The sequence below is a fragment of the Erythrolamprus reginae genome, chromosome Z (assembly GCF_031021105.1).
Source record: "Erythrolamprus reginae isolate rEryReg1 chromosome Z, rEryReg1.hap1, whole genome shotgun sequence".
Classification (NCBI taxonomy): Eukaryota; Metazoa; Chordata; class Lepidosauria; order Squamata; family Dipsadidae; genus Erythrolamprus; species Erythrolamprus reginae.
The window spans coordinates 117,222,905-117,250,661 of record NC_091963.1 but is presented as its reverse complement, the minus strand read 5'-3'; the positions used below and the strand labels follow the sequence as shown (position 1 = coordinate 117,250,661).

Here is a 27,757-nt window from a genome sequence, read left to right as displayed (position 1 = left end):
AATGGCAAAGCCAATACGATTGGTTCCAGCTACACCACAGGAGTTATCAGAACGTGGCTGTAAGCCGTCACAAACTGCTTCCGGGATTCTGGCTCCGGATTTTGCCTCAAGGTTTACTCCTGAAGCCTTTTCCAATGATGGATATAGCCACAAGGCAGTGGAGGTTTGAAGTCAATTTCCTTTCTAGAAGATAGTTTTGCTGTTTTATCTATTGCTGGAGCGTAAAGCCCTCTTCCACCTTCAAAACTGTTGACCATCTTCTGTAACCCTGGGAAGGGGTGGCCCTTACGAGGTGCTACCAGGCGGGGCAGCTGGACCAAGGTTTTTTAATGTGGTACCTCTACTTACAAACTTAATTTGTTCCATGACCAGGTTCTTAAGTAGAACAGTTTGTAAGAAGCAATTTTCCCCATAGGAATCAATTTAAAAGCAAATAATGCATGTGATTGGGGAAACCACAGGGAGGGTGGAGGCCGTTTCCTCCCAGGAGATTCCATAGAGAGGCCTCATGGAGGATTCTCCCTGCCTTTTCCGGCCCGGTTTCCTCCCAGAAATGTCCTAGAAAGGCCCCACGGAGGCTTCTCCCTGCCTTTTCCAGTTACAGTTTCGGAGGCTCGGGTTTGTAAGTGGAAAATAGTTCTTGAGAAGAGGTAAAAAAAATCTTGAACACCAGGTTCTTATCTAGAAAAGTTTGTACTCCTCCAATAAGATAGTATAACAGACGATGATCTTCCAAGTATCCATGTAAATTTGGACAACTTCTCCCACAATCAGGACTAGGAATGGAAAAGCAGCCCAACTGCTTGTCAGTGAGAAAAGGCAGGAAACATGCTTATCCTACAAATAATTTAAATTATTTCTAATGTTTTTTTTTACAACATTCATTAGTAGTGGATTCCATCGGTTAGCAATGTATCACGTGACATAGTAGCAGTTCCTCTCTGTCCTTATTCAAAAAGTTCTAAATTGTATCGCTGTGTTCTCTCAGATACAAGAAGTAGATAATACTCACGAGATTCAACTGAACCAATTTTCGGACACAAAAGAGAACAGACTGTAAAACATAATTAGAGAAAATAGGGACAAAATGTTGCAATATTCCTTCTCCCAAAAATGTGTAGAATTATTCCAATATCTAAGAAGCACAGTAACAAAAGGATATGGTTCACAAATGGGGCCAGCCACAAATAACTGCATAATGGAGTGCTTTATTTAGGATGCTAAGCAACTGTGCCTTCTCTTTGAAAATACCACTACTTTGCCATAGACTATTAGGTTGTACAATGAAGTAAGCGTTCTGTGAAGGCTGCATCATAAAATGCTGTGCAATTTCAGAGGGTGTGGTTCTTTCTGCCAACCCTGGGGACTTTTAGACCTGAATATATTGTCCTCCTGTACATGGATGGATAGTAATTGGCTGAGAGCAAATAACCTGCAGCAAGAAGACTGATAAAGGGCTACATAAGTTATCCCGCTTATCACAATAACTTTTAAAAATAAACATACTTAAAAACTGTTCACAAAATAGTGCAAATAAGAGGTGTTCTCACCCCTTTGATAATCAGAAACCTTTTATGTTTGTTTGTTTATGTTTATTTAGATTTGTATGCCGCCCCTCTCCGCAGACTCGGGGCGGCTCACAACAAAGTGAAAAAAACAGTTTACAACAAATCTAAATTTCTACTAAAAACATTTTAAAAACCCCATTTTCTAAACACACATACATACACACATACCATTCATAAATTGTATATGCCCGGGGGAGATGTCTCAGTTCCCCCATGCCTGACGACACAGGTGGGTCTTAAGGAGCTTACGAAAGGCAAGGAGAGTAGGGGCAGTTCTAATCTCCGGGGGGAGTTGGTTCCAGAGGGCCGGGGCCGCCACAGAGAAGGCTCTTCCCCTGGGGCCCGCCAACCGACATTGTTTAATTGACGGGACCCGGAGAAGGCCCACTCTGTGGGACCTAATCGGTCGCTGGGATTCGTGCGGCAGCAGGCGGTCTCGGAGATATTCTGGTCCAGTGCCATGAAGGGCTATAAAGGTCATAACCAACACTTTGAATTGTGACCGGAAGTTGATGGCAACCAATACTATTGTGTGCTCCCTTCATTTTAATGAACATCGGAGAGATGGCGAGTAAAATGCAGCTTCATTTGTGGAAATATCCACCTAATAGAAGTTTATTAAATATACCAAAGTATAAAATAAATTCACACCAGCTACTCTGCACAGAACTAATCATAAACATACACATTATACAGAGTTGAAAAAAAGCAACTTGAACATTTTAATTTACCATAACATCTTTTTAAACATTGCAAATCAGCCATGGGATACCCTGAGATTATATTTCTCCATTATTTGGTGAGCAGGTATGCCCTGATATCAAGTATGCCAGTGCAGTTATCATTTTCAATACCATCTGCTTGATTGTAGTGCAAAACACACATGGTAAGGATACATATCACACTAAGAGGAAAGAAAAGATTCCATTGTGCTTTTCAAAAAGAAGAGATCTCTTTGTCTTTTGCTGATTTGAAAAGCAGAACTAGATGCTAAACTTAAACTATAGGATGGGGGGGATCAACCATGTTTGGATGGTTAGAATGGTTCAACAATGAACTCAAATTATTTTGAAGGGGATGGCTAGGATCTACCAGAAAATGTTGGACAAGCATATCTGAAAACCGTTGTAGCTTTGGATTCCAATATGACGCCCTTCCAATATTTCTGAGATTTTAAGAGATTAATTTTTTTCTGAATAATTGCATACGACTCTACGAATAGTACATATTGTGAGGATCCATGCTCACACAAATCAGGAAAACGTTCCAATTCAACTCCAGAAAGCAGCAGAATATTTGGGAAGAGGATGTTCGACCCTTCGAAGAGCTCTTCCATGATGCTAACTCACAATGAATCAGTCAGCTTTATAAAAATTGAATTTGTTGGGGTAGACTTTTGCTCTAGGAAGAAGTTACCAGTCAAAAACATAGCATATCTCAACATAGCATATCTTGTCTTGATTTCTTTGGGTTATAGAACTGAATAAAGACATGTATCTTTAATGGGGACATTTCTAAATGCATCAAACAATGTCAAACTTCGACACGTGAAACAATTTCACCTCATTTTGGTAAAAAGCTATTTTATGCTGGTCAGTGATAGGACTTTGTCCTCAAGCTGTTGACCAAACTAAGGCAAGACAAAGCACTTAGAATTAGAGGAAGTTGTCATATATAAAACTGAATTATCAAACTACCTAATTCAGTTTTCCATTGATTTTACAGGAGAATTTTTTCTAACCCTCTGTGAAAATATTGGAGACTGAACCAGAGATCTTACGGAGGTGGCCTACAGATTGAATTTTCATGTTAATATTTTATAATATGGGCCACATTACTAAATGTCCAGGACCGCATGTGGCCCATGGACTGCGGGTTGGCCACGGCATCTATATCTTGAAGGAAATACAACATTTCCTTCAATGGAAAAGTCTAAGGGCAAAGAATAAATATTTCAAGGAAAAACTAGCTAATCTATGTGAGATGGTATTCCTGGAGAGGACAGTATTTGGATTGTTCTGGGAATCAGTGAAATTACTATCCAGGGGAAACTAGCATACTTTACAAAATTCAGCCCATACCACAGAGCCACGTCTTGCGGCTGGCCCATTCTACTTAAGAAGTACAGGATGACAAGAGACAGGATGGCACACCATCCCCTCTGAAGCCAACCAAGTCTCTCCAGCTTCAATTGAGTATAGGATGAAGAGTGAAAGGTCAGTCCCAGTCCAAGGACTGTGGCTACATCACGACACAGGGAAGCAAATGGGTATGTGTCCATGCGGATCCACTTGGGATTTTCACACCACTTTGCAGCAAGTTTCGTTGACCTAAAGAAGACAAGAAGATGAAAGAGGCATGTGAAACTTACCTATTTATTTATTTTGTCCAATACACAATGAGGGTTTTAGTGGGTATATATCTATATACAAATAGTAAAATACATGAGGAAGGTTATAGAGGAGATACTCATAGTAAAATATATCTAAGAAATAATAGAAAAGAAGATATAGTAATAGAACATATCAATGAAAGAATAGAAGAAGAGATATAGGAATAGAAGAAAGGTATAGGAGATATAGGAGAGCAATAGGACGGGACGGAAGGCACTCTAGTGCACTTGTACTCGTCCCTTTTTGTAATCAGTTCTATGGGAGGAAAAAGTTGAAATCTAGTAGTTCTAGAATCTCCCTGAATCTCTAAAATTACAAAATGTGGTGTCCATGGGTAAACTGGATTTTTTCTTTTTAGAAGTGAATACCTACAAATGTTTAAATCAACATTTGAGTCATTCCTTTGTTATTTGAATATGCCTGGTATTTGGTGAAAGATCTTTCAAGATGTCAGAATTAAGCAAGGTCTTTAAAAGACCATTAAATGGCTGCAAACTTCACCCACTGGTTATGTGGACGGATAGCTTCCCTTCCTCCTTTTCAAGCCAGGAAAAGGGTTTAAAAGTTCATGGCGGACATGTGCATGAAACAGCCTACAAAACAGAGAGCTTCATGTATTTATAGCATAATCAACACATTGCTTTCGCTTGATGTCTTCGTAATCTTGCCCTCATCTCATGCTTAGGGCATAACTTAAGCCATTTTGTCTTACCCTTTTCTGTCTGCCCAACACCAGCAAATACAGAAAATAGCCACGCTGACCAGCAAGTAGCATCATAGTGTTGCAGGTAGCATGTGCTAGGTTCCACGAAGGATTGCTAGTTAAGAAAGGCTGTTAAGGTATTTTGATAGCCTGTGAAAATAGAGGAGCCCATGCATTCCTGTGCACCGAAGGAACTCACCACTGGAGATCTATGCCAAGAATAATCAATGTCCAATAAATCGCTGTGGCACTTAGCCCAAGGGAGAATGAAGTCATCAGGTAGAAGCGGAATCCTCTGTCCAGTGGAACCCAGGATTGAAATAGCCAACCTAAACTGATCCCTGAAGAGAGATGGTGGAGAAAGGAATTTTCAATATAAACTGCCACCTCTATTGCCTTAATCTTTGGATGTTCTAAAGCAGAGGCCAACAGACTATGATTAGCCAGATCACCAATCAGCATTTGGTGATATGGTAATTATCACCTGGAGAGTAGTGTTAAAAATACAGTTCTACTGCTGCCTTTTCTGTTTGGATTTTGGGTGGAATTTAAGGTTAAAAACTGGAAGTCTTTGCCAAGCAAACCATTCTGATCTTCACTGTCCAATCCTGTCCCATCTCAAAATTGAAAATCTGCTGGAATCACACAAGCAAAATGCAAAAATCTCAGGATAACCTGGTGAGATGTAGATGAAGGAAAAAATTAGTAGATGTCAGGCTTATTGTATTTATTTTGCTTTTTAAATTTGAAACCAGAGGACTATCAAACATACATTCTGAATTGCAAAAATGATAAGCTAAAAAACCTATGTGATGATGATTCTTCTACATGAAAGTCCCTTCTTGATTATCTCAAGCATCTTTTAATATATTATTTCTCAAATTAATATAAGCTGGGGCAGGGAATCATATTATGTCTGTTATGATAAATCAATGGTCCATGAGGAATATTAAATGACCTATTATAAAACCATTCAAGGATTTAACTAAGAGATCCAGATGTGGCCACTCTTAATTTAAGAGATATCTAATTTCTTTACCAAATTCATAATCTCATAAACTATTCTTCAGCCAACTTTCCACTGCAATCTTGTGACCATGTAGTTAGAAATAAATATGCTTTTAGGCCAGGGCAGCAGCAAGGATAATTTTAAAGAAGAAGCTGGTAATATTTTTGATCCGATAAGTTTTCTTGATACTCTTGCCATCCGTAGTTATTTAAGCTCAGTTAGAGCTGAAGGATGCAGACAAAATGGATATGGCATTCTGATCCATTAGTCTAATCACCTGTGGATTTGATATCACTTGGCTGTGAAAGTTGCCAGGAAAAACAATATTCAGGAAGAGGGAATGCATCTTTGATGAAGGGATATTTGCATCCTGCCTTGAATGCAGCAGAGTTAATGTCCCATCCTCAATAAGTTATAGAAACATAGAAACATAGAAACATAGAAACATAGAAGACTGACGGCAGAAAAAGACCTCATGGTCCATCTAGTCTGACCTTATACTATTTTCTGTATTTTATCTTAGGATGGATATACAGTATGTTTATCCCAGGCATGTTTAAATTCAGTTACTGTGGATTTATCTACCACGTCTGCTGGAAGTTTGTTCCAAGGATCTACTATTCTTTCAGTAAAATAATATTTTCTCATGTTGCTTTTGATCTTTCCCCCAACTAACTTCAGATTGTGTCCCCTTGTCCTTGTGTTCACTTTCCTATTAAAAAAACTTCCCTCCTGGACCTTATTTAACCCTTTAATATATTTAAATGTTTTGATCATGTCCCCCCTTTTCCTTCTGTCCTCCAGACTATACAGATTGAGTTCATTAAGTCTTTCCTGATACGTTTTATGCTTAAGACCTTCCACCATTCTTGTAGCCCGTCTTTGGACCCGTTCAATTTTGTCAATATCTTTTTGTAGGTGAGGTCTCCAGAACTGAACACAGTATTCCAAATGTGGTCTCACCAGCGCTCTATATAAGGGGATCACAATCTCCCTCTTCCTGCTTGTTATACCTCTAGCTATGCAGCCAAGCATCCTACTTGCTTTTCCTACCGCCTGACTGCACTGTTCACCCATTTTGAGACTGTCAGAAATCACTACCCCTAAATCCTTTTCTTTTGAAGTATTTGCTAACACAGAACTGCCAATACAATACTCAGATTGAGGATTCCTTTTCCCCAAGTGCATTATTTTACATTGCTTAATGTATTGCTTAATTTGATTATTTTAAATACCCAGTTTCCAAACATTCCTTTGGGAGCAATGCTGTAAGAAAGTAATTGGCTGGCAGTTACAGAGAATACTGGAGGAAATAATAATAATAATAATAATAATAATAATAATAATAATAATAATAATAGTGAAATAATCAATCACATACTCAGCTGCTGCAAAAAGATCGCACAGACTGACTACAAGCATAGACATGATGCTGTGGCACAGATGATCCACTGGAACCTGTGCTGGAACTACCATTTACCAGTGGCAAAGAACTGGTGGGATCATAAACCCAAAAAAGTGGTCAAAAATGAGCAAGCAAAACTACTGTGGGACTTCCAACTTCAGACTGACCGAATTCTGAAGCATAACACACTAGACATCCTGATTGTGGAGAAAAAGAAAGTATGGATCATCGACATCGCAATCCCAGGGGACAGCAGAATTGAGGAGAAGCAGCTTGAGAAATTAGTAAAATAGGAAGATCTAAAAATCGAGCTGCAACAACTCTGGCGTAAGCCAATGAAAGTGGTCCCAGTGGTACTTGGCACGCTGGGTGCAGTGCCAAAGAATCTCAGCGGACATTTGAAAACCATTGGAATTGACAAAATCTCCATCTGTCAATTGCAAAAGGCCGCTTTACTGGGATCAGCAAACATAATTCGCCGCTACATCACGCAGTCCTAGGTGCTTGAGAAGCGCCTGACTGGTGATGAAATACGAAATCCAGCATAGTGATCTCGTTTGCTGTGTTGTACTGACATAATAATAATAATAATAATAATAATAATAATAATAATAATTATTATTATTATTATTATTATTATTATTATTATTATTATTATTATTATTATTTATTAGATTTGTATGCCATCCCTCTCCGAGGAGGGTTTATATGGATTATATGGATCAGTCAGGATTCAGACTTAGATACTGAAGACAAACTATAGTAATGGTCCTACTAGATTACCCATGGAAAGTGGTTTTTGATAGAAATATTCTCAGTGACGTGTGCCTTTATCAATCTTGAAAGCAAATTTCCAAAAGGGTCTTTAAAAACTGGGCTGATATACTGCATTGCCATATACAAGCAAACCAAGAGTCTAGAACAGATAACATACTGCTAACTTTCATGACAAACTTACCTGCCAAAATACCACCAATAACTTGATGGGGGAAATGAGCAAGAATGAAGATACGTGATAGTCCGATTAACAGCAAGAGGATAAAATAAACAGTAAAGGGCACCGCCCTCATGATCCAGCTGTTGAGGTAAAATGGGAGAAGAAAAATGTCACATAAAATAACTCAGCACCTGGCCATGGCCGCCACCTGCAAGGTTGTGTTATGCTGGGCTTCACGTTACGAGCCCTAATTAAGTCAGAAATGTAAATTCAAACACACACGCTGTTATAAAGTAAACAGAAACACAGTTTATCTAAAATAAAACTCAGCAAACTAGCTCACACACAGATAACGGTCCTTGAAAGCTATGAAAGACAAAAAATAAACAGAGCAGATAAGAGCAGCTGTGAGTAGCCAAACCTCTTCGAGTGAATCCACAAGATTTACTTAGCTGTGAAATCCCAAAAAGTCTGTGAAAGTCCAGGAACAAAGCAAACACGACGTATCCTTCTCCAAATGGATAAACTCCCACATGCGCTCTCTGCAACGCTGGTAATTTATCAGCAACTCCATTAGTCTAATTGTCTCAGCTACTGGTGTTCTCCCTTATCTCCGACAATACCTGCGCAGTTGGTCCCTTCTAGCCATGAACCTGCGCATTCTGGCATCTATCTACCGATCCTCCTCCTCTGAGTCCGATGACGCAGTAATGGGGTCATTAACTAATGGGCTGGCTGCATCCATCTCTCTACCTGATTCTTCTTCTTCCCCAGAGTCTGACCTTGGGAAGGAATCCTCACTGTCAGAAGCTGATGGCAGTAAGACAAGTGTCTGGGGACCTGAGGACTCTCCTAAGCCAACATCCAAATTCCCCGTTGCAGGAGCTGGCCCAGAGCCAACCACAGCAGGTTGAATCGGTTGGAACTAACCCTGGCAACATTGAGTGGCTCTGGGTTTGGGGTCCACTGGGAGAACTGCCATCTTTGGTCTTGGATGGGATGGCAGTTCTCCCAAACAGACCCAGTGCGTAATCTAAGCTTTCTCCTGGACTCATGACTCCTACTCAAAGAACAGGTGGTGCTTGTGGCCAGGTGGGCTTTGTGCAACTGCGGGCTATGTGCAAGTTATGCCCTTTCCTGGATCAACAATCCCTATTCTGTCACTCATGCCCTAGTCATTTCCCGTCTTGACTACTGCAATGCGTTCTACATGGGGCTGCCCTTGAAGAGCATCTGGAAGCTCTAGTTGGTACAAAATACAGCCGCCCGCATGGTTTTGTGCAGACCTCAGTGTGCACATGTATCACCTCTCCTTTGAGAGCTGCATTGGCTGCCAATTAGCTTCTGGGTACAATTGGTTGTTACCTTTAAGGCCGTTAATGGGTTGGGATCAGGTTATCTGAGGCCCATCTCTTTCCAGTCACATCTATCCGACTCATCAGAGCAGGGAGATACACCTGGTGGGACCCAGAAGAAGGGCCTTTTCCATGGTGGCTCCCTCTCTCTGCAACATCATCCCCTCAGAGATTAGAATGGCCCCCACTCTAACATTCTTCTGGAAGGGGCTGAAGACCTGATTCTGCCAGTGGGCCTGGGGAACCGAGAGCGGGATGGAGCCCATTATGAGCCACAGTGGCGCAGTAGTTCAAGTGCAGTACTGCAGGCTACTTCTGCTGACTGACTGCGATTTGGCAGTTCAAATCTCACCAGAATCAGGGTTGACTCAGCCTTCCATCCTTCTGAGGTCGATAAAATAAGGACTCAGATTATTGGGGGCAATATGTTGATTTTGTAAAGAGAGGACTATAAAGCAATGTGAAGCGGTATATAAGTGCTATTGTAATTGCTAAATACCTTTTAGAGTTCTGGGCTGTCTGTTTGGCCAGAATGCTTACAATTGGCCACAGGGCTGCACCGGTGATCATACAGTGGCCAGAAGGACTGCCTATAAAAAAAAGTAAAAGAAATAAAATCCCTCTGGTTGCTAATGATCATCCATATAAAAGAGAGAAAAAATAAAGGAAAAGTAATTATGTCACATAGTGTTATTAAATTAATGATCTATGGGTAGTCCTCAAATTACAACCATAACAGAGCCTGCCCATGGCACCGGACCAGATTATCTCAGGGACCGCCTTCTGCTGCACGAATCCCAGTGACCAGTTAGGTCCCACAGAGTGGATCTTCTCCAGGTCCCGTCAACTAATGAATGTCGCTTGGTGGGACCCAGGGGAAGAGCCTTCTCTGTGGCGGCCCCAGCCCTCTGGAACCAACTCCCCCCAAAGATTAGAATTGCCCCCACCCTCCTTGCCTTTCGTAAGCTGCTTAAAACCCACCTCTGCCGCCAGGCATGGGGGAATTGAGATCCTCTTTCCCCCTAGGCCTTTACAATTTTATGCATGGTATGTATGTATGTATGTTTGGTTTTTATATTAATGGGCTTTTAATTATTTCTAACATCAGACTACTATTGTACACTGCTTTATTGTTGCTGTTAGCCGCCCCGAGTCTCCGGAGAGGGGCGGCATACAAATCCAATAGATAAATAAATAAATAAATAACTCATATCATTAAATGGATTGGTCAGATGACCAACCCTACTTTACAATCTTTTTTGCAGCAATTGTTAAGTCAACTGAGGGTTTGCTATGGGTGTGGTTTTAGGGGGAAAAATCAGAAGTACCACATTTTTCTCACTATAAGATGCACCAGACCAATAAAACATACATTAGCTTTAAAGGAGGAAAACAAGAAAAAAAATCTGCCTCTGCCTCTGTCCAGTATTCATCTGGTTAATGTCCTTGCAGCAAACAGCCTGGTCAGTCTGCTGCCCCAGCAAGTGGCTAGTCAGGGCTCTACTCCATTGCGTCCACCACTGGTCAACTGAGCTGAGCTGAGCTGCTACCACCACCAGGGAACATTGGAGCCTTTGCTGCCAATTAGTTGATTGGCAGTTGGATCGGCCTCTTAGAATACTGCCAATCACTATTCTAGGTCTGCTGCTGCCCTCGCTGCTGCCACCACTTGCTGCTGCCGCCATTCACCACTGCTATTTGCTGCCTATCACCGCTGCCGTTTGCAGTGGTGATCGGTGGTGATTGGTGGCGGCAGCAAATAGCAAACAGGGCTGATCAGCAGCATTCCGGAGGCCAATGCAACCACCAATGAGCTGCTCGGCAGTGAAGGTTCCATCATTCCCCAGTGGCGGCAAGCGGCAGCAGCAGTGACAGGCGGCGGCAGTGACATTAAGCCCCCCACCCCGGCCTTGCAATATTCGCTTTATAAGGTGCACAGACATTTCCACCCGGGGAGAAAGTGCGACTTATAGTGCAAAAAATACGGTAAATGTTTTTCATCAAAACCACTGCAAAATATAGTCACGGATTGCAGCACGCAGTTTAGAGTAAAGGACACTGCCCTCATGATCTAACTGTCGAGGTAAAATGGGAGAAGAAAAATGTCACATAAAATAACTCGGCACTAATTATCAATGCCTAATATGGAATAAAAATGCAGCAAATGCTGCTCAAAATAGAATTAAATTTCAGTCCTCAACTTATAACAGTTTTGTCAATGACAACTTGAAGTTATGACAGTCTCAGCTGCACCACCCCTGCAATCACAACTGTTATTTGGGCGCTTGGATACCAGCTTGGATGGATTTATTTATTTATTTATTTATTTATTTATTTATTTATTTATTTGTCCAATACACAAATACATAGGAAGAAAAAAAGACATGTGGTAATATATATAAGGGTAAAAGTGAACTTAGAGGAGAGGATATATGAAAGGAAGAGAATATACAAACTTAATTGGTTCCGGGACAAGGTTCTTAAGGTGAAAAGTTTGTAAGACGAAACAATGTTTCCCATAGGAATCAATGGAAAAGCGATTAATGCGTGCAAGCCCAAAATTCACCCCTTTTGCCAGCCAAAGTGCCCGTTTTTGCGCTGCTGGGATTCTCCTGATGTTCCCCTCCATAGGAAACCTCACCTCTGGACTTCTGTGTTTTTGCAATGCTGCAGGGGAATCCCAGCATAGGAATCCCAGCAGCGCAAAAACAGGTGCTTCGCTGGCAACGGAAGTCCAGAGGCGGGGCATCCCAGCGGCGGCGGCGGGTTTGTAAGGTGAAAATAGTTTGTAAGAAGAGGCAAAAAAATCTTAAACCCCGGGTTTGTATCTCGAAAAGTTTGTATGATGAGGCGTTTGTAAGATGAGGTATCACTGTATATGATAGGTGAAAGAAAGGAAAGACAATTGGACAGGGGATGAAAGGCACACCAGTGCACTTATGTATGCCCCTTACTGGCCTCTTAGGAACCTGGAGAGGTCAATCGTGGAGAGTCTAAGGGAGAAGTGTTGGGGGTTAGGGGTTGACACAATTGAGTCTGGTAATGAGTTCCACACTTCGATAACTTGATTGTTGAAATCATATTTTTTACAGTCAAGTTTGGAGCGGTTCGTATTAAGTTTGAATCTGTTGCGTGCTCTTGTGTTGTTGCGGTTGAAGCTGAAGTAGTCATTGACTGGTAGGACGTTTCCAGCTCTTTGTAGCATCCTGCAGTCACATACAGTATTTGCAATTCGCAAACATTTTTTTTGCTGATTTCCATAAAAAATGGCAAAGAAACCCTCCACTGAGGAAGCTGGATTTGGATAATGACCACATGATTTGCTTAATGACCACACAATTCATTCACTGTCTGTGGTGATTCAGTTAATGAAAACACTAAAATGATCATAAAAATAGATGACTCGCTTTACGACCCCCAAACTTACAACAAAAATTCCAGCCCCAATTCTGATTACAGGCTGAGGGCTACCTGTACTTCATTATTTGGAAAAGTTCAACAAGGTGTTATTTCCTTATAAGAAACAGATTTTTTAAAAAATTATAAAATAGGAGAAAATGAAATTCTGATTTTGGGACTTACCGATTAAATATATTTCCTGTTATACAGTGATACCTTGTCTTACAAACTTAATTGGTTCCAGGACAAGGTTCTTAAGGTGAAAAGTTTGTAAGACGAAACAATGTTCCCCATAGGAATCAATGGAAAAGCGATTAATGTGTGCAAGCCCAAAATTCACCCCTTTTGCCAGCCAAAGCGCCCGTTTTCGCGCTGCTGGGATTCCTGAGGTTCTCCTCCATAGGAAACCCCACCTCTGGACTTCTGTGTTTTTGTGATGCTGCAGAGGAATCCCAGCAGGGGAATCCCAGCATCACAAAAACAAGTGCTTCACTGTCAACGGAAGTCTGGAGGTGGGGTTTCCCATGGAGGGGAGCCTCAGGGTATCCCAGCAGCGCAAAAACGGGTGTGTCGCTGGCAACGGAAGTCCGGAGGCGGGTCATCCCAGTGGCGGTGATGGGTTTGTAAGGTGAAAATAGTTTGTAAGAAGAGGCAAAAAAATCTTAAACCCCGGGTTTGTATCTTGAAAAGTTTGTATGACGAGGCGTTTGTAAGATGAGGTATCACTGTACTTATATGTACTAGCTATTTCTATAAGTAAAAAAGTTTATTTTAAAAAGTTTATTATTTTTATCCTGTTTCACTGAAAAAAGTCAAAAGTTAATGCTTTTCTCCCCCTTGTTTTCCCCCCTCATCCCACAGTTCTTTCCCTTTCTTTTACCTTCTGTAGGTTATTGTCAATTATTGTCAACGATACGGAACATTGATCTTGACTATCTTGACTAAACACTCTGCTCTCTGTTCTGTTTAAGGTAAAGGTTACTTACTCAGCTCTTTCTATTGTTCTATTCAACAGTAAAGTTTAAACTAGCACAATATAATCACACACTCGCCGATATGCTTGACATGATCGGTCTGTATATTAACCAATTATCACATTGTTAAAAGATAGCTATCTTTGGGATAAACTAATCATTGTAACTGTGTGCACAAGAAGATTACTATAAAAATAAACACAGCTGACTGAGAGACTTCTTAGCTCGGGAAGCTTTGCTCAAGAATTACCATATGTTAATGTGTCCATGATTATTACACCTTCCATCCCCCTGGAGTAAACGAAGCTTAGGTAGAGAATTCATTTCAGTAGGGATAAAAGAAAATGGAGTTGTTTTGTATACAAACGCTCTAAACTCTATTACAAAACTTATATTGACTAGGGATTGTGGCAGAGATGTTGGAATGAAAGTTACTTAGAGGGGACTAAGACTTTAATACTGGGAATCTATGGTCCAAATGAAGACAAAATAGCATTATAAATAGCCTATAGGTAAACTATTGAACTTTCCATGGCAACGTTGGTATTTTCTAGGACAGTGATGGCAAACCTTTTTTTCTCGGGGTCCAAAAGCACTTGTGCAGGTGCTATCATGCATGCCCGAGTGCCCAGACCCATAACTCAGTGCCTGGAAATGGCGAAAATGAGCTCCCCCCTCCCGCGGAGGCCCTCTGGAGGCGTGAAAGCCCATTTTCCAACCTCTGGTGGGCCCAGTAGATCCATTTTTCGCCCTCCCCAGGCTCCAGAGGTTTCCCTGAAGCCTTTTCTGGAGGCTGAAAATGCCCTCCCAGAGTCTCCAGACAAGGCAAAAAATCAGCTGGCTGGCACACACATGCACATTGCAGCTGAACTAGGGTAGCAGCTCACGTGCCAGCAGATATGGCTCCGCTTACCACCTGTGGCAGCCATGCCATAGGTTCGCCACCACTGTCCTTGGACAGGTTATTTGGATGACCAAACAATATAAAAATATGTTGTCGTTATTTGCACAAAATGAGTGGCATGAGAAAGCCTTCCCTATTCACACAATAATTGGCATGGTAGGCATAGCCAATCTGGAAACACTGATTGACCCAAAGAAAAACAGGTTTAAATTAAAAGCAAAGTACAAATGATGCATTCAAGAACTTTATAGGACATTATGTCAAGAGTGTGGGTTAGAGGGTAACATCAACTTTCAACACTTATTTTCTTCAATTTCTATTGGACTGGATAACCAACCTGGTCCTGTTTCACAACTAGATGGGAACTGACGGAGAAAAATCTCCTTCTTCTGGGAAAATCCTGATTCAGAGATCCACCAGAAGGGCCGTTCGCCAAACAACAACCTTGGAAATAGGAGGAAGAGGAAATATATATAATGAAGAGCTGGGAAGAACAAATTCAAGACTTCCAAAACGCTAGGAAGTTTAAATTTACTTGCCACTTTGTTTACTACTTGTTTACAATTGATAACTATTATTTTTCTAGTTTTATTGATGATAGATTCATTTGATTTATATACATCTGTTGTGGTTGGCTCTGGCCCAGCTCCTGCCCCAAGGACTGTGGATGTGGGGGAGACATCCACATGCTGCAGGCCTGTTTTGCCCCCCCCCCCCCCGGTGGAATCTGCTGATGAAGGCTCCTCTGACCAAGAAGACATGAGTGAAGGGGATGAGGAGAATGTGGTAGACAGCTCAGAAGGAGATCAATTATCTAGCTCCTCCTTGGATTCAGAACAAGAGTTAATGATACAGCCACGCATGCAGAGAGCGATGCATAGGCAACAACAACCGAGAGATTATTATCAAAGAAAACAAGGCCATCTGTGGTTGGGTGGGGCTGTGGTAATTAGTGAGGCTGCTATGAATAGCAGCCTGTGGGTTTGGCCGTTGTGAAGGATTATTTGATCGTTGTGTTTCATGCCTGCTTTGCTGACTTTGATCTTTGTGTGCTGATTTTCCCCCGCTTTGAAACTAAACCAGAGCAAAGTGTGTTTCACTTTGTGAAAGAAGAAGGACTGTGAATTGCCTCACAGCTGCAAGCTAAGTATCACAGAACTGATAAGGGACTTGTACAAATTACCAATTTGTTTGGAGACAAGTGCTCTTTGCTATACAAAAAGAGTGCTTCGTTTATTTGCATTTTTCGGTATAAAGAACATTGTTTTGAATTTTCAAACGTGTGTGTGTCTGAAATTGTATCTGGGCATTTTTGGGAGGATTTTACCAGAGAGCTCGACAGAACATACATCATTCTTCTAAGAACTCAAGGTGAGATACATTAGATCAGTGTTTCCCAACCTTGGCAACTTGAAGATATTTGGACTTCAACTCGCTGGCTGGGGAATTCTGGGAGTTGAAGTCCAAATATCTTCAAGTTGCCAAGGTTGGGAAACACTGCATTAGATAGTGCACCCTCATCCAATATTTTGCTACAACAATCCAATGAGGAATATTGGACTTAAAGAATGCAACTGGCCTACAGTGATTAAGAGAATTTTCAGAATTGAAGGTGAACTAAAACACCAATTTCACCAGTTCCAGAAAATACTTCAAGCTTGCACCATTCTTACTAAACATTATCTTTTATCAGTGTAAGACTGATTTTGACTCTAATTTTTATCTTATAGCACAAGGATTGTAAGCTTCGCACTTTTGTTAAGGCAGAGCTATCTGCAACCGGACATTGCTTTGTTAATTTCTACTGGACTTCTCACAGAATCAGGTCTTGCACCCATAACTAACAGGTGTCATAAGAATAAAGAGAACAACAGTTTCCAATTGAATCAAAGTCTCCTTCACATGTTAATGCAGAAGAGCTTTATTTGCAAATGTTGGCTAGAGATTTTCACAAGCCAATGAAATACACAGAGTGCACACCAAGGGTGACTCCCGGACAGAATGCAGGCAATGTATCTACACTGCTCTTCAATCCATCTGCAATAATGCATGGGTGAGAGTCAACTCAACCTTTTCTTCCAAGAAAGCCCTATTCATGTATACAGGCAGTCTTTGACTTACAACAGTTCATTTAGTGACTGTTCAGTTACAAGAGCACTGAAAAAGGAGTTAGGACCATTTTTCACACTTATGACCTCTGTAGCATCCCCAGGATCATGGGATCAAAATTCAGATGTTTTGCAACTGGTTCATACTTAGGATCGTTGCTGTGGCCCAAGATCATGAGATCCTCCTTTGCAACTTTTTGACAAACAAAACCAATGGGGGAGCCAGATTCACTTAACAACTGATTGTCAGCTGCAGTGATTCACTTAACAATTAGGGCAACAAAGGATTTAAGATGGGGCAAAACTCACTTAACAAATGTCTCACTTAACAACATAAATTTGGGGCTCAATTGTGGTCATAAGTTGAGGACCACCTATGTACACAATCTATGTATTCCAAGTTCTAAAGACTACTATAGTAGTATAAGCCATCCTCTCCTTGGTCTTAATGGAGCAATTATATAATTCTTTATCCTGGACAGAACAAGAACATTTGTTCCATTAATGAATACTTACAAATTTGTTCTAAGCCTTGAAATTAATTCCTCTGAAAGCAAAACATATTTTGCTACTCCACAGAATTCTATTAAACTTCATTAAATGAACACTAATGGACTGTAAGTTAATAACAAATAAAAGCGCTTCTGGCTGCAATTCAAGTCATCCTATCTAAACACAGTGCAGCATGGGTTGAAAGTAGAAATTCAAAGAGTAAGTTTGAGTGAATTATTTTTTCTGAGTCCAAGTTATTACAAGATTCCCTACATAAAAGGCTTCCAAAGGAAAGGCAGGATATAAGTCTAACAAATAAATCAAATATTCCAATTCTTTTCATGACTGATTTTCGCTCTCCCCACCGTCTAGAATCACTGAATAAGTTCTTTCATCTTGGGGTTGTTTAAGTAATTACTTTAATTTAAAGTCAGTTCTCATATATTTGATGCTTGCTACGTGAATGCCATCTCAGCTACAAAAGCATTCATTTATAAACCATGAAAAGGAGTCCTTCCTCTGTAAATTGGAGGTAGCTCTATAAAATGTCCTCCGTGCAGAACAAAGTTTATGTTCTGTATTTAATTCCTCCTGTAGGTTGGCTCTTCTCTCTGGGTCACAAAAAGCTGGATCTATCCTTCCCCAACTTTCAAAAGCACAGAAGTTTCTGTCTTACTGTAGAATCTGAACTTCCAAAATCCAAATACAGTGTTCCCTCGATTTTTGCGGGGGTTACGTTCCAAGACCTCCCGCGAAAGTCGATTTTCCGCGAAGTAGCGGTGCGGAAATAAAAATACCATTTTTGGCTATGGACAGCCAAAAACTACCCCCACGCACCCTTTTTCAAGGCAGCGCAAGGAGCCGGGCTTGAAATTAGGGCAGGGAGCGACGAAAGTGCGGAGGCCGGCAAAGATTGCTTTGAATGTCGGCTGCCCCCTCCCCCCCAGCGCCTCCGGCCCCCTCGCCGCTACTGCCCGCCCGCCCAATCCACCCCTCTCACCGGCTTTCTTCGGACACGGGTCCTCCTGCAGCAGCGCTGGCAGCTATGGCTTCTCATCCTCCTAATTCGGCCGGTAGCCGCTCTGAGCGCTTTGAGAATGCCTGCCTCGCCCCTCTCACAGTCCCTTAGCTGAGAGCACTTTCGTCCCAGCTATCAGCGAGGGGGCTGCAGGAGAGGTGGGGGCAGGCGTTCTCAAAGAGAGGGAGAGGGAGAAAGAGAGAGAGAGCAAGAGGGGGGAGAGTGGAAGGTAGAGAGAGAGAGAAAAATGATAGAAAAAGGGAGAAAAAAGAGAAATGAGAAAATGATTGAAGCAGAGAATGACAGGAAAGAAAGAGAAAGAGAGAGAGAAGTGACTCTTGGTGATGACGTATGACGTCATCGGGTGGGAAAAACCGTGGTATAGAAAAAAAACCGCGGAGTATTTTTTAATTAATATTTTTTGAAAAACCGTGGTATAGCGTTTCGCGAAGTTTGAACCCGCGAAAATCGAGGGATCACTGTAATACTGCCCTTGTTCCTATGGGTTCTTTCTGGACGCCAAAAATTCAATGGCTAGGTTCCAAACATTCCATACAGTTCACAGGAACAAATCCAGTCTAATACTGGAGTAATTTTTTTACCCTTGCTTTTTCCTCACCATTTAGACGTCAAGTTCAGCCATTCTGAGATTAGCCCCAACCACAGCACCGACAATCCAATCTTCTTATCCAGCAGGAAGTAGGCAAGAGGGAAATAGATTGTGAAGACACATTTGGGATCGCCGAAAAAGGTTACCCAAAGCCAAAAATCCTTCAGTCCAGGCAGAGCACCCTGAAGCAGTTCGGCAAACTGGACACCGCTAGTGTAAAAGATATCCATGTTGGTGGAACTGAAACAGATGAGAAGAATTAAAATGTGTTTCGGGAAAATTCTTGCTGAGCCAAATGCCTTTGCAACAGAAGTTGTTCTGAAGTTTGTTTCTTTGTTTCGTCAAGCATGTATTAGATAACAGATAAATGAAGAAGACAGTAGGACTAGGACAGGGACAGGAGGCACAATGGTGCACTTATGCCCCTTACAAATCATTCATTCATTCATTCATTCATTCATTTATTGGATTAGTTAAACGATTGCGCACTAGAGTGCCTTCCGTCCCCTATCCTATAGTCTCTCCTATATCTCGTATTTCTTCTCTACTATATCCTCTATAACCTTCATTGTGTATTGGACAAAATAAATAAAAATAAAACAATAAAGAAGCAGCACACAATGATGCAAGATAACCCAATCTGGCCACCTTTTAGACTTCTAAGCAATAGCCATTTTGGAGGCCAACACTGTTGGGAAAGGACCTTGTAAATTGATGACAAAACACCAATGGCCATGTTATATCAAAACACCTTGTTGGGAACCTTTCTCCTGCATCCCAGTGCCACAAATTGATACAAGCGAAGCCATGCTTAGGCATAAACCTAAGCATCTCAGTCATCATGCATGCATACCCTGTTAATAAACATCCATTGCCCTTTACCATTCACATACCGTCATTTAAACCTCTCCATTTCTTTTTTTTCTTTTTTCATAGGCCTTGATACAAAATGGGCAACTATATAAATGAATAAAATAATAAATAAATATATATATAATCAGAGAGTTGAGAAAGATCATGTAGGGCAGAAATATGCACTTAATAATCATTTATTATTTCACTTTGGTGGATATGCTGGCATTATAGGACTACCTTTAGGGTAAAAATGTCAAGATGGCAGCTGTGACAATAGGACACAGTGTGACCAAACAAAGCCACTACCTTGGTTGTTTTTTAAAAAAACTATATTCTGTGTTGCTCCTGTTTCGATTATAGAGTTCCAAAACTAACTAAAAAAAATCCCATAGTAATGATACAAGCTTATAGGAAATTATGGACAAATATGAACTAAATCACAGGAGCATGCATAAATTACACAAACAAGAAGGTAAAAGAATTACATCGTGATGCAGAAATAAAACCAGTATGCTAACATATTAAATGGAACCTAAATTAATTATTATGTTTAAAATAATATTTTAAAAACACTTGCATTCTCCTCCCCACCCCCAAGATGTTCAAAGTGGTTAACTAAAGTAACAGATATATCTTTCTTTTGCTTTTAGTTTTTTTAAAACCCAATCAACTGAAATGTAAAATAAGATTATAAGGAATCCACATATAAAACATCTTGCAACAACCAAGAATCTTAAAGGCAGCAAATAGCAATGTGAGAAATAAACCATCCCAGTGAAGGATGGGCATAGAAAAATCCGGTTTATTAAATGCTATGGAGAAGATAATTTTAGTTAGAATACAGAGTGTTTCTTGAGGGCGGCCAAGAATGACATTCCATTCTAAATTTGGGTCTGGAAATCATATAGTGGTCTTTTCTAATTTGGTAGCATGAAGAAGTGTAAATATCCATTATACTCAGTTACTATGGATTTATGGAAGTTGGAAGAAGTACCAGTATCTGTCTAGTAAGCCCCAGGCTGAAAAAGGCTGCATTAGAAATGGAAACAGATACATTGAAATATACTTTGTTAAAGGGAGTCCTAGAATGTGTTCCCCCAGACGTCAACACCAACTAAAAAGAGTATCCAGACACGCTGGTAAAAAGCAAAGTCATTTTGTATCTTTGAAAACAAACACAGATAACAAAAACTGTTCTTACAAACTGGAATGCTATGAAGCTTCACAGAAGAGTCACGACGGCCAGACAATACAACAGGCTTCTTGCTGGCACACACACCACTGTAGATAATAAAACCCACGCCTCCCCCAAGTTTTCAGCCTTCGAGGCCACAAGCCAGAATCAGAGACGCCAAAGATCGAAGCAAGGCCACAGGACTCCCAAAAGATAACTCTCCACAATACAGGAAGGGCGGGCCTGCCTTTTCAACCTTTCTCAGGAGAACCACACCCAAACCCAGCTGTTGCCTATTAGGGATGGAAATACCTGGCTAATTGTCCCCTTCTTTGTGCTGCCCTTCTCTGCCTCATATCTATGATGGCTTGTGCGTTCTCATCTAATGACTCCAGGCTACTCGCTGGGGAGAGCTCCCCCCCGGGGGTCTCAGGCTGTTCTCCCTCCTCCTCGTCCTGACATTCCTCTTCCCCGTCTGCCTGTTCCTCCTCCTCCTCCTGTTCCTCGTCCTCCCCCTCTGAGCATGGAGCCGGCAGAGTTCCAGCCGTTCCCTGAGGAGCCTCAGACTGAATCACAACAGAGTGTATTTCAAATGGTTAGTTCCAGACAATTTATTTGTCACATATTCAATATATTGCAGCACCAATAGTACCAAAAATAATAGGTGACTTGATGCAATCCCAAAACACCTGAAGTACCACTTGGAACACCATTAGCATTGACAAATTCACCATCAGTCTATTACAAAGAGCACTTAAACTTGGAAACAACTTATATCTGACATCAATACCTGCTATCCCACGTCCTTGATAAGGACTCGATCAGTGGACAAAAATGCCAAATCCAATCTAAATATGAGGCTGACTATGCAATGAACCACAATAAACATTATTTCTTTCATTTTATTGTGTTTAATTTATTGTTAAAACAACTCAACTGTCCAGGGAATACAAAATTAAAACAGTTATAACATGCTCATGGATTCAACTGTGGAGTTCAGGAACAGCTAGTTTGTTATGGCCTACCTGAAGGCCATGTAGATCTTGGAGGAAAAACTATTAAAAGTGATATCTTCTGGAATAGTGTTCTCCCCCACCTACCCTGAAACAAGGGAAGAACTGAAAACTCTGTTTAATTCCACCCAAGTCTGAGGTTGATGTATTATTGTTTGTGTAGAACTCTTATTTTGTTTGATTTGTTTTGCTCATAAAATTGTTTTAGTCTGGACTGTTCGTTTGATTTGGCGTTTTATCTGTTTGCAAGGATTTTCCAGTTTTGTACACTACTCATGGTCCCTTATTATACAAATAATTAGTAATAATTACTATTCCAGGGGGTGGAAAAGTGGCAGAGTATATGCATTCTTTCAATAAGATCCATGCAAGCCTGATTGGATTTTATGAGTTCGGCCAAAGAGGGGGATGGAAATGGCTTTGAACAGAAATATTCTTCCACTAAAGATTTCGAATAGGAGAACCTTCAGAAATTTATCTTTATCCTATTTGATTCACCTATGAAAAATGTCTTCTGTTCTTGACCACAGAATAGCAGACCTGGAAAGAGATATTTTCAACAACTACCCTAGCCCTGTGGAACATGTAACACCATATTGTCCCCTACGCAACATTTTGTGGGGCAAGAAAGACCATTATCACCTTGAGGTTTGACTACTGCAATGCTTGCTACATGGGGCTACCTCTGAAGAGCGTTCGGAGACTGCAAGTGGTAGAAAATGCAGCCACGCGAGCAGTCATGGGTATGCCAAGATATGCCCATGTTTCTCAAACACTTCGCGAGCTGCACTAGTTGCCCACTGGTCTCCGAATGCAATTGGTCTCTAAATGCAATTCAAAGTGTTGGTTATGACCTATAAAGCCCCACATGACTTTATAGGTCATAACATATGGGACCGCCTTCTGCCTTATATATCCCAGCAACCAACTAAGTCCCACAGAGTTGGCTTTCTCCAGGTCCCGTCAGTCAGTCAGTGCTGTCTGGTGGGGCCTAGGGGAAGAGCCTTTTCTGTGGCGGCCCCACCCCTCTGGAATCAACTCCCCCCAGAGATTTGCATTGCCCCCACCTTCCCAGTCTTTCGCAAGTCCTGAAAACATATCTCTATTGACAGGCCCGGGGTCACTAAGAACATTTAATATTTATGAATGAAGAATTAGGATGGATGTGGATGTCTGTTTCTTAAATGTGCAGGGGTTTTTAGAGTTAACTTAAATTAGGTTTTTATGTTTTTAGTAGCGAGATTTTTAGTAGATTTAAATATTTAGATATTAGATTTCTTTATGTACTATTTTCTTTGTTGTGACCGGCCCTGAGTCGCAGGAGAAGGGTGCCATAGAAATCTGATCAAATAAATAAATGGTGTAAAGTGAGCATTTAGGGCTCAAGAGTCCTGGCATGGGTTTTGTTAACCCTCATAAATTTTTAGCTGTGGCTCCACAAATGTATTTCTCCAGAACAGAATAAAAATCTTCAAATGTTCCTCTGTCATTTCACTAGTATATTATCACTGATAGCATCCATAAATAGAGATTTCAAGGCTGGAGAATTAGCAGGAGGGAACAGCTTTTGGTATTTTTTTGGTTCTCTTTACAAACAAGATTGAGAAATACTAAGCAAGTGTTTTTCAATCTTGACAACTTTAATGGATTTCAATTCCCAGAATTCTTCAGATATTTGAAATCCAGTATCTTAAAATTGCCAAGGTTCAGAAACACCACTTTAGAGCAAACAAGATGCTCAAAACCAAGCTCAAATATCCATCTCTGCCATTTACTTTATCATTATGATGAATTATCCTAGTTGTCCTTGATGGCTTTAGAATAAAGTTTAGAAAACTCACAATCACTAACTGTAATTTTTGCCAAATAATTTCAGTTTTGAGAAGCTGGGAGGGAAACATAGAATGGCATACATAAAGCCAGTGTTCCCTCTAATTTTTTTGGGGGGTGGGCGGAAAAGTATAGTTTCTACATGTTGTGAGCCGCCCCGAGTCTTCGGAGAGGGGCGGCATACAAATCTAAGTAATAAATAAATAAATAAATAAATAAATAGTGTCTGAGCGGCAGTCCCTTTGGGACTGGGCGGCACAGAAATAATAAATAAATAAATAAATAAATAAATAAATAAATAAATGAATAAAAAACCCACCCTGTTTTGCCTCAGAGAATATCAAAATAAAATACTGTACTGTGTGTCTATAACAGTGAGCTCATAATAGGGCAACTCTATCAATATCAAAATGCCACTTAAATAGTTGAGCTAGTTTCAAACTAGATTTTGATTTTCTTTCTTCCTTACTCCCATTCTTTTTCTTTCTCTTTTCCTTCCTCTCTTTTTTCTATCTGTTCCTCTCTCTTCCTCTCTCTCTCCTTCCCTCTCACTCTTTCCCTCTCGGCTTCTGGGCAGGTTTGGAAAACTCTGAGTTGATGATGATTTTTAAGTGAGCGATTGCTCACTGCTCAGCTTAGAGGGAACTATGCATAAAGCATCACAGTTCAAGGACAACTTTCACACTAGGAACTTCCTGGTTCTTCTGATGCTTTCAGTAAACCATACCAATTAGAAGCCCTAATCTGGCACACTATAAAAGTCTGCATTAGCCCTTCTCCCCAAACTACATCCACGATTTCTTGGAAGAGATTTCTTGAGGACAAAGCAACGTGCAATAACACACGTACAGGTTAAGTGTAACATTCTTCGTTAGGAATACAAAGCACGATACCAGAAAAGGTTCATGTGCTGATTGAACCTATATTTAATACGTTCATATAATCCTCCCTCCCCTCACCAGAGCACAACAATATATACTAAATAAAGTATTGTATTTTAAGCATTATAATATTACAAAGAAATATTAATCAACTATTATTTTTAGCTGTGTTTCTGAATTTCCCAAGGTCGATTTAAAAAGATTTCACTCTTTCTTTTCTTTTCTTTGCGATTTTGTCCGCTTCCACCATTGCTCTTTCGGTTCAATTACTCGTCACCTCTCCGTTACCTGCAATTGCCGGCTTCTGACTGTTCGCGCCATTGAATAACCAAACTACATTTCCCAGAAGTCTTAGAGATACCAACTCATCAGTATCCGGCTTGATTACCGGGTGAACAAAGGGACACTCACCAAGATTCGCGTAATCTTTCAGGTTGCAATAGTTTTATGGATTAGGTGTATTTCTGTGTACGGCAGGTGGCACGGAACTCTTTGCTGCCATATGATCTGATTTTTGCAGCTCCCAAGTTTTAAAATAGACGAGTCTCAGAAAGCCATTATATTAAAATATCATTCATTAAATGACTGGTAGGTTTGTTAGGATATATTTTTTAATGTTAGGAGCCCTTCTCTCCATTTCTTATTATCCATTTTTAATTGTCCCATTCGTCCGTATATGAGTACTGTATATCCTCTATAACCTTCATCTTGTATTTTACTATGTGTATACCCACTAAAACCCTCATTATGTATTGGACAAAATCAATCAATCAATAAATAATAGGCTCATTCACTCTCTCACACACACCACCTACAAAGTTGAAACCCCACCCACCCCCAAACGCATTCAAAAGTATCAGGAGATATTGAAGAATTTCTCTAAGGTAAAAAAAAATCAGTCCTGTCCTGTACTTTGCTTGGAGATATATAACATATTCCACACCTCCATCCCAGATAGACCTACATTCAGAGACCAACAACAGCCAAACCTCCTACAACTGACACCATCCTATGGGATTCACAAACCCTGGTGATCACAGAAAAGGAAGTGCAAGATCTATTTCACAGACAAGCATGGAAAAGTACCAGATCTAGAGAAGATTAGAGTACGTTAGAGTACAACAGATTAGTAATTTGTTGAACATTTGAATGAAGATAGAGGCTAATTGATCAGCACAGACATTTAAGCAAGGAGAAGATAACACCTTCTTGCTTAAAAGTCTCTGCTGATCAATTGGCCTCTATCTTCATTCAAATATTCAACAAATTACTAATTTGTTGTACTCTAATTTATTCTAATTACATTAGAGATATGCCAAGTTCTTTCTAGCTTTAAATGCTATAGAGCACTGCACACCAAGACAACTAGACACAAACCATTTTTCCCAAACGTCATCACTCTGCTAAACAAATAATTCCCTCACCACTGTCAAATTATTCACTAAGGCTGCATTACTATTACTATTACTCTTCTCATTGTTCTCATCACCCATCTCCTCCCACTTATGACTGTATGACTGTAACTTGTTTGTATCCTTACTATTTATATTAATATTGTTTCCTGATTGCTTATTTGTACTCTATAACAATCATTAAATGTTTTATTTCACAATTCTTGACAAATGTATCTTTTCTTTTTATGTACACTGACAGCATATGCACTTAAGACAAATTCCTTGTGTGTCCAATCACATTTGACAAAGAAAGAAAGAAAGAGAGAAAGAAAGAAAGAAAGAAAAGTCCAGAAAAGTGTTAATACAAAATTATACAGAATATAAAGAAATGAATATTTCTTTCTCTCTGCAAATTTCAGGAGAGCCAAAATGAAGTATTTCTTCAAACAGTATTTAAATAGTCATCTATCTCACAAAAAGTTCATTAATCATTATTAAAAAATACAAAAGAATTATTACTATAAAAATATTTAAAACACAAGGCACAGGAGAGGGTATTTACCACAATGATGGAGCCATATTGCTAATTCTTTGGGATCCCAGTCTGGTGAAATGGCCAGGTTTTGAGGGACTTCCAGAACATTAATAGGGATGGAGGTAATATCATTTTTGGGTGCTTGGGAATGTAGCTAAACATATGTAGCTAAAAAAGTCAGTCCTAGAAGATGTACTAATAATTTGGAAGATTTCAAAAAGGAAATCTGACAAATTTAAAGTTGACAAAAATTTGGAAACCACATCACCATCTGCCTCTAAATAATATACCAAACAATAATTTGGCTAATTGCATTTTAAAACTAACATCTCATGTGACTTCAAATTGTACAGTTATTCTGTTTCGGCATGTTGTGCAAACCCAGAAAATTGATGCTGACCTCATATAAACTTCTAACTTGCGTTTATTCTGCTTCTTCAATAGCTAATTTCAATGGGATTTCCAAGGACTTGTTTTAAGAAATACAGTATATATCTGCTGGGCATTGTAAAACTTGAATTATGTTAATCAGAGATAGCTATGTAATTGCATGAAAAATTTGTTTGAATTCTTTTTCTTTCACCTTTGAAAGGCTGACCACGGATGCCTACTTTGCATCAATTTTCTTTAATCAGGGCTACCATATTTGAACTACAAAAATCTGGCTAACAATTAGCTAGCAGAAAATATAGAAATAGAATAACATTATAAGAGACATTGAGGGTCTTCTAGTTCAATTTTTTGCCCAAGCATGGGACCCTATACCATTCTGAACATATGACTCCCAGTCTCTTCTTTAAAAGCTCCAGTAAGTTATAGGAAATATATTCCATCCAATATTGCCACCTACAGGTAGTTTTCAACATACAACCATTTATTTAGTGACTGAAATTATAACTGTGGACAAATGATTTACAATTGGTCCTACCACTTACAGCCATTGCAGTGTCCATGTGGTTACATGATCCAAATTTGGCAATTGGAATAAATTTTTGATGGTACAGACTCTCGGGGTAATGTGGTCATCATTTGCTATTTTTCCAGTCTGACAAAGTCATTGGAGGGAAGTGGATTTGCTTAATGACTGAATGTTTTATTTAAAAATTGTGGTGATTCACTAAATAACCATAGCAAAAAAAGTTATAAAATTGGATGAGACTTAAGTAATTAAGTAATTGTACTGTTAAGTAACAACTGCCT

General features: G+C 40.1%; 1 protein-coding gene across 2 annotated transcripts; it reads right to left on the bottom strand.

Annotated features, from left to right (window-relative positions):
* Window positions 1-2,140: 2,140 nt before the first annotated feature.
* Window positions 2,141-26,627, bottom strand: G6PC3 (glucose-6-phosphatase catalytic subunit 3). Of its 2 annotated transcripts, none has more exons than XM_070727701.1 (7): window positions 26,585-26,627; window positions 18,885-19,115; window positions 14,985-15,091; window positions 9,870-9,960; window positions 8,037-8,155; window positions 4,864-5,005; window positions 2,141-3,898 (listed from the first exon to the last, which is right to left on the bottom strand). In XM_070727701.1, the coding sequence occupies exons 1-7, from the start codon at window positions 26,599-26,601 to the stop codon at window positions 3,538-3,540; spliced, it is 1,068 nt and encodes a 355-aa protein (XP_070583802.1). In that variant the 5' UTR covers window positions 26,602-26,627; the 3' UTR covers window positions 2,141-3,537. The 2 variants fall into 2 exon arrangements, with proteins under 2 accessions (XP_070583802.1, XP_070583803.1); XM_070727702.1 differs by lacking the exon at window positions 26,585-26,627 and adding an exon at window positions 24,917-24,978.
* Between the last annotated feature and the right edge of the window lie 1,130 nt (window positions 26,628-27,757).

Coding starts and splice junctions, on each gene's coding strand:
- G6PC3 (XM_070727701.1), bottom strand. Junction 8,156..9,869: donor ACAGCCCAGAACTCTAAAAG/GTATTTAGCAAT, acceptor TTACCTCAACAG/CTGGATCATGAGGGCGGTGC. Junction 5,006..8,036: donor TATTGGTGGTATTTTGGCAG/GTAAGTTTGTCA, acceptor ATCTCTCTTCAG/GGATCAGTTTAGGTTGGCTA.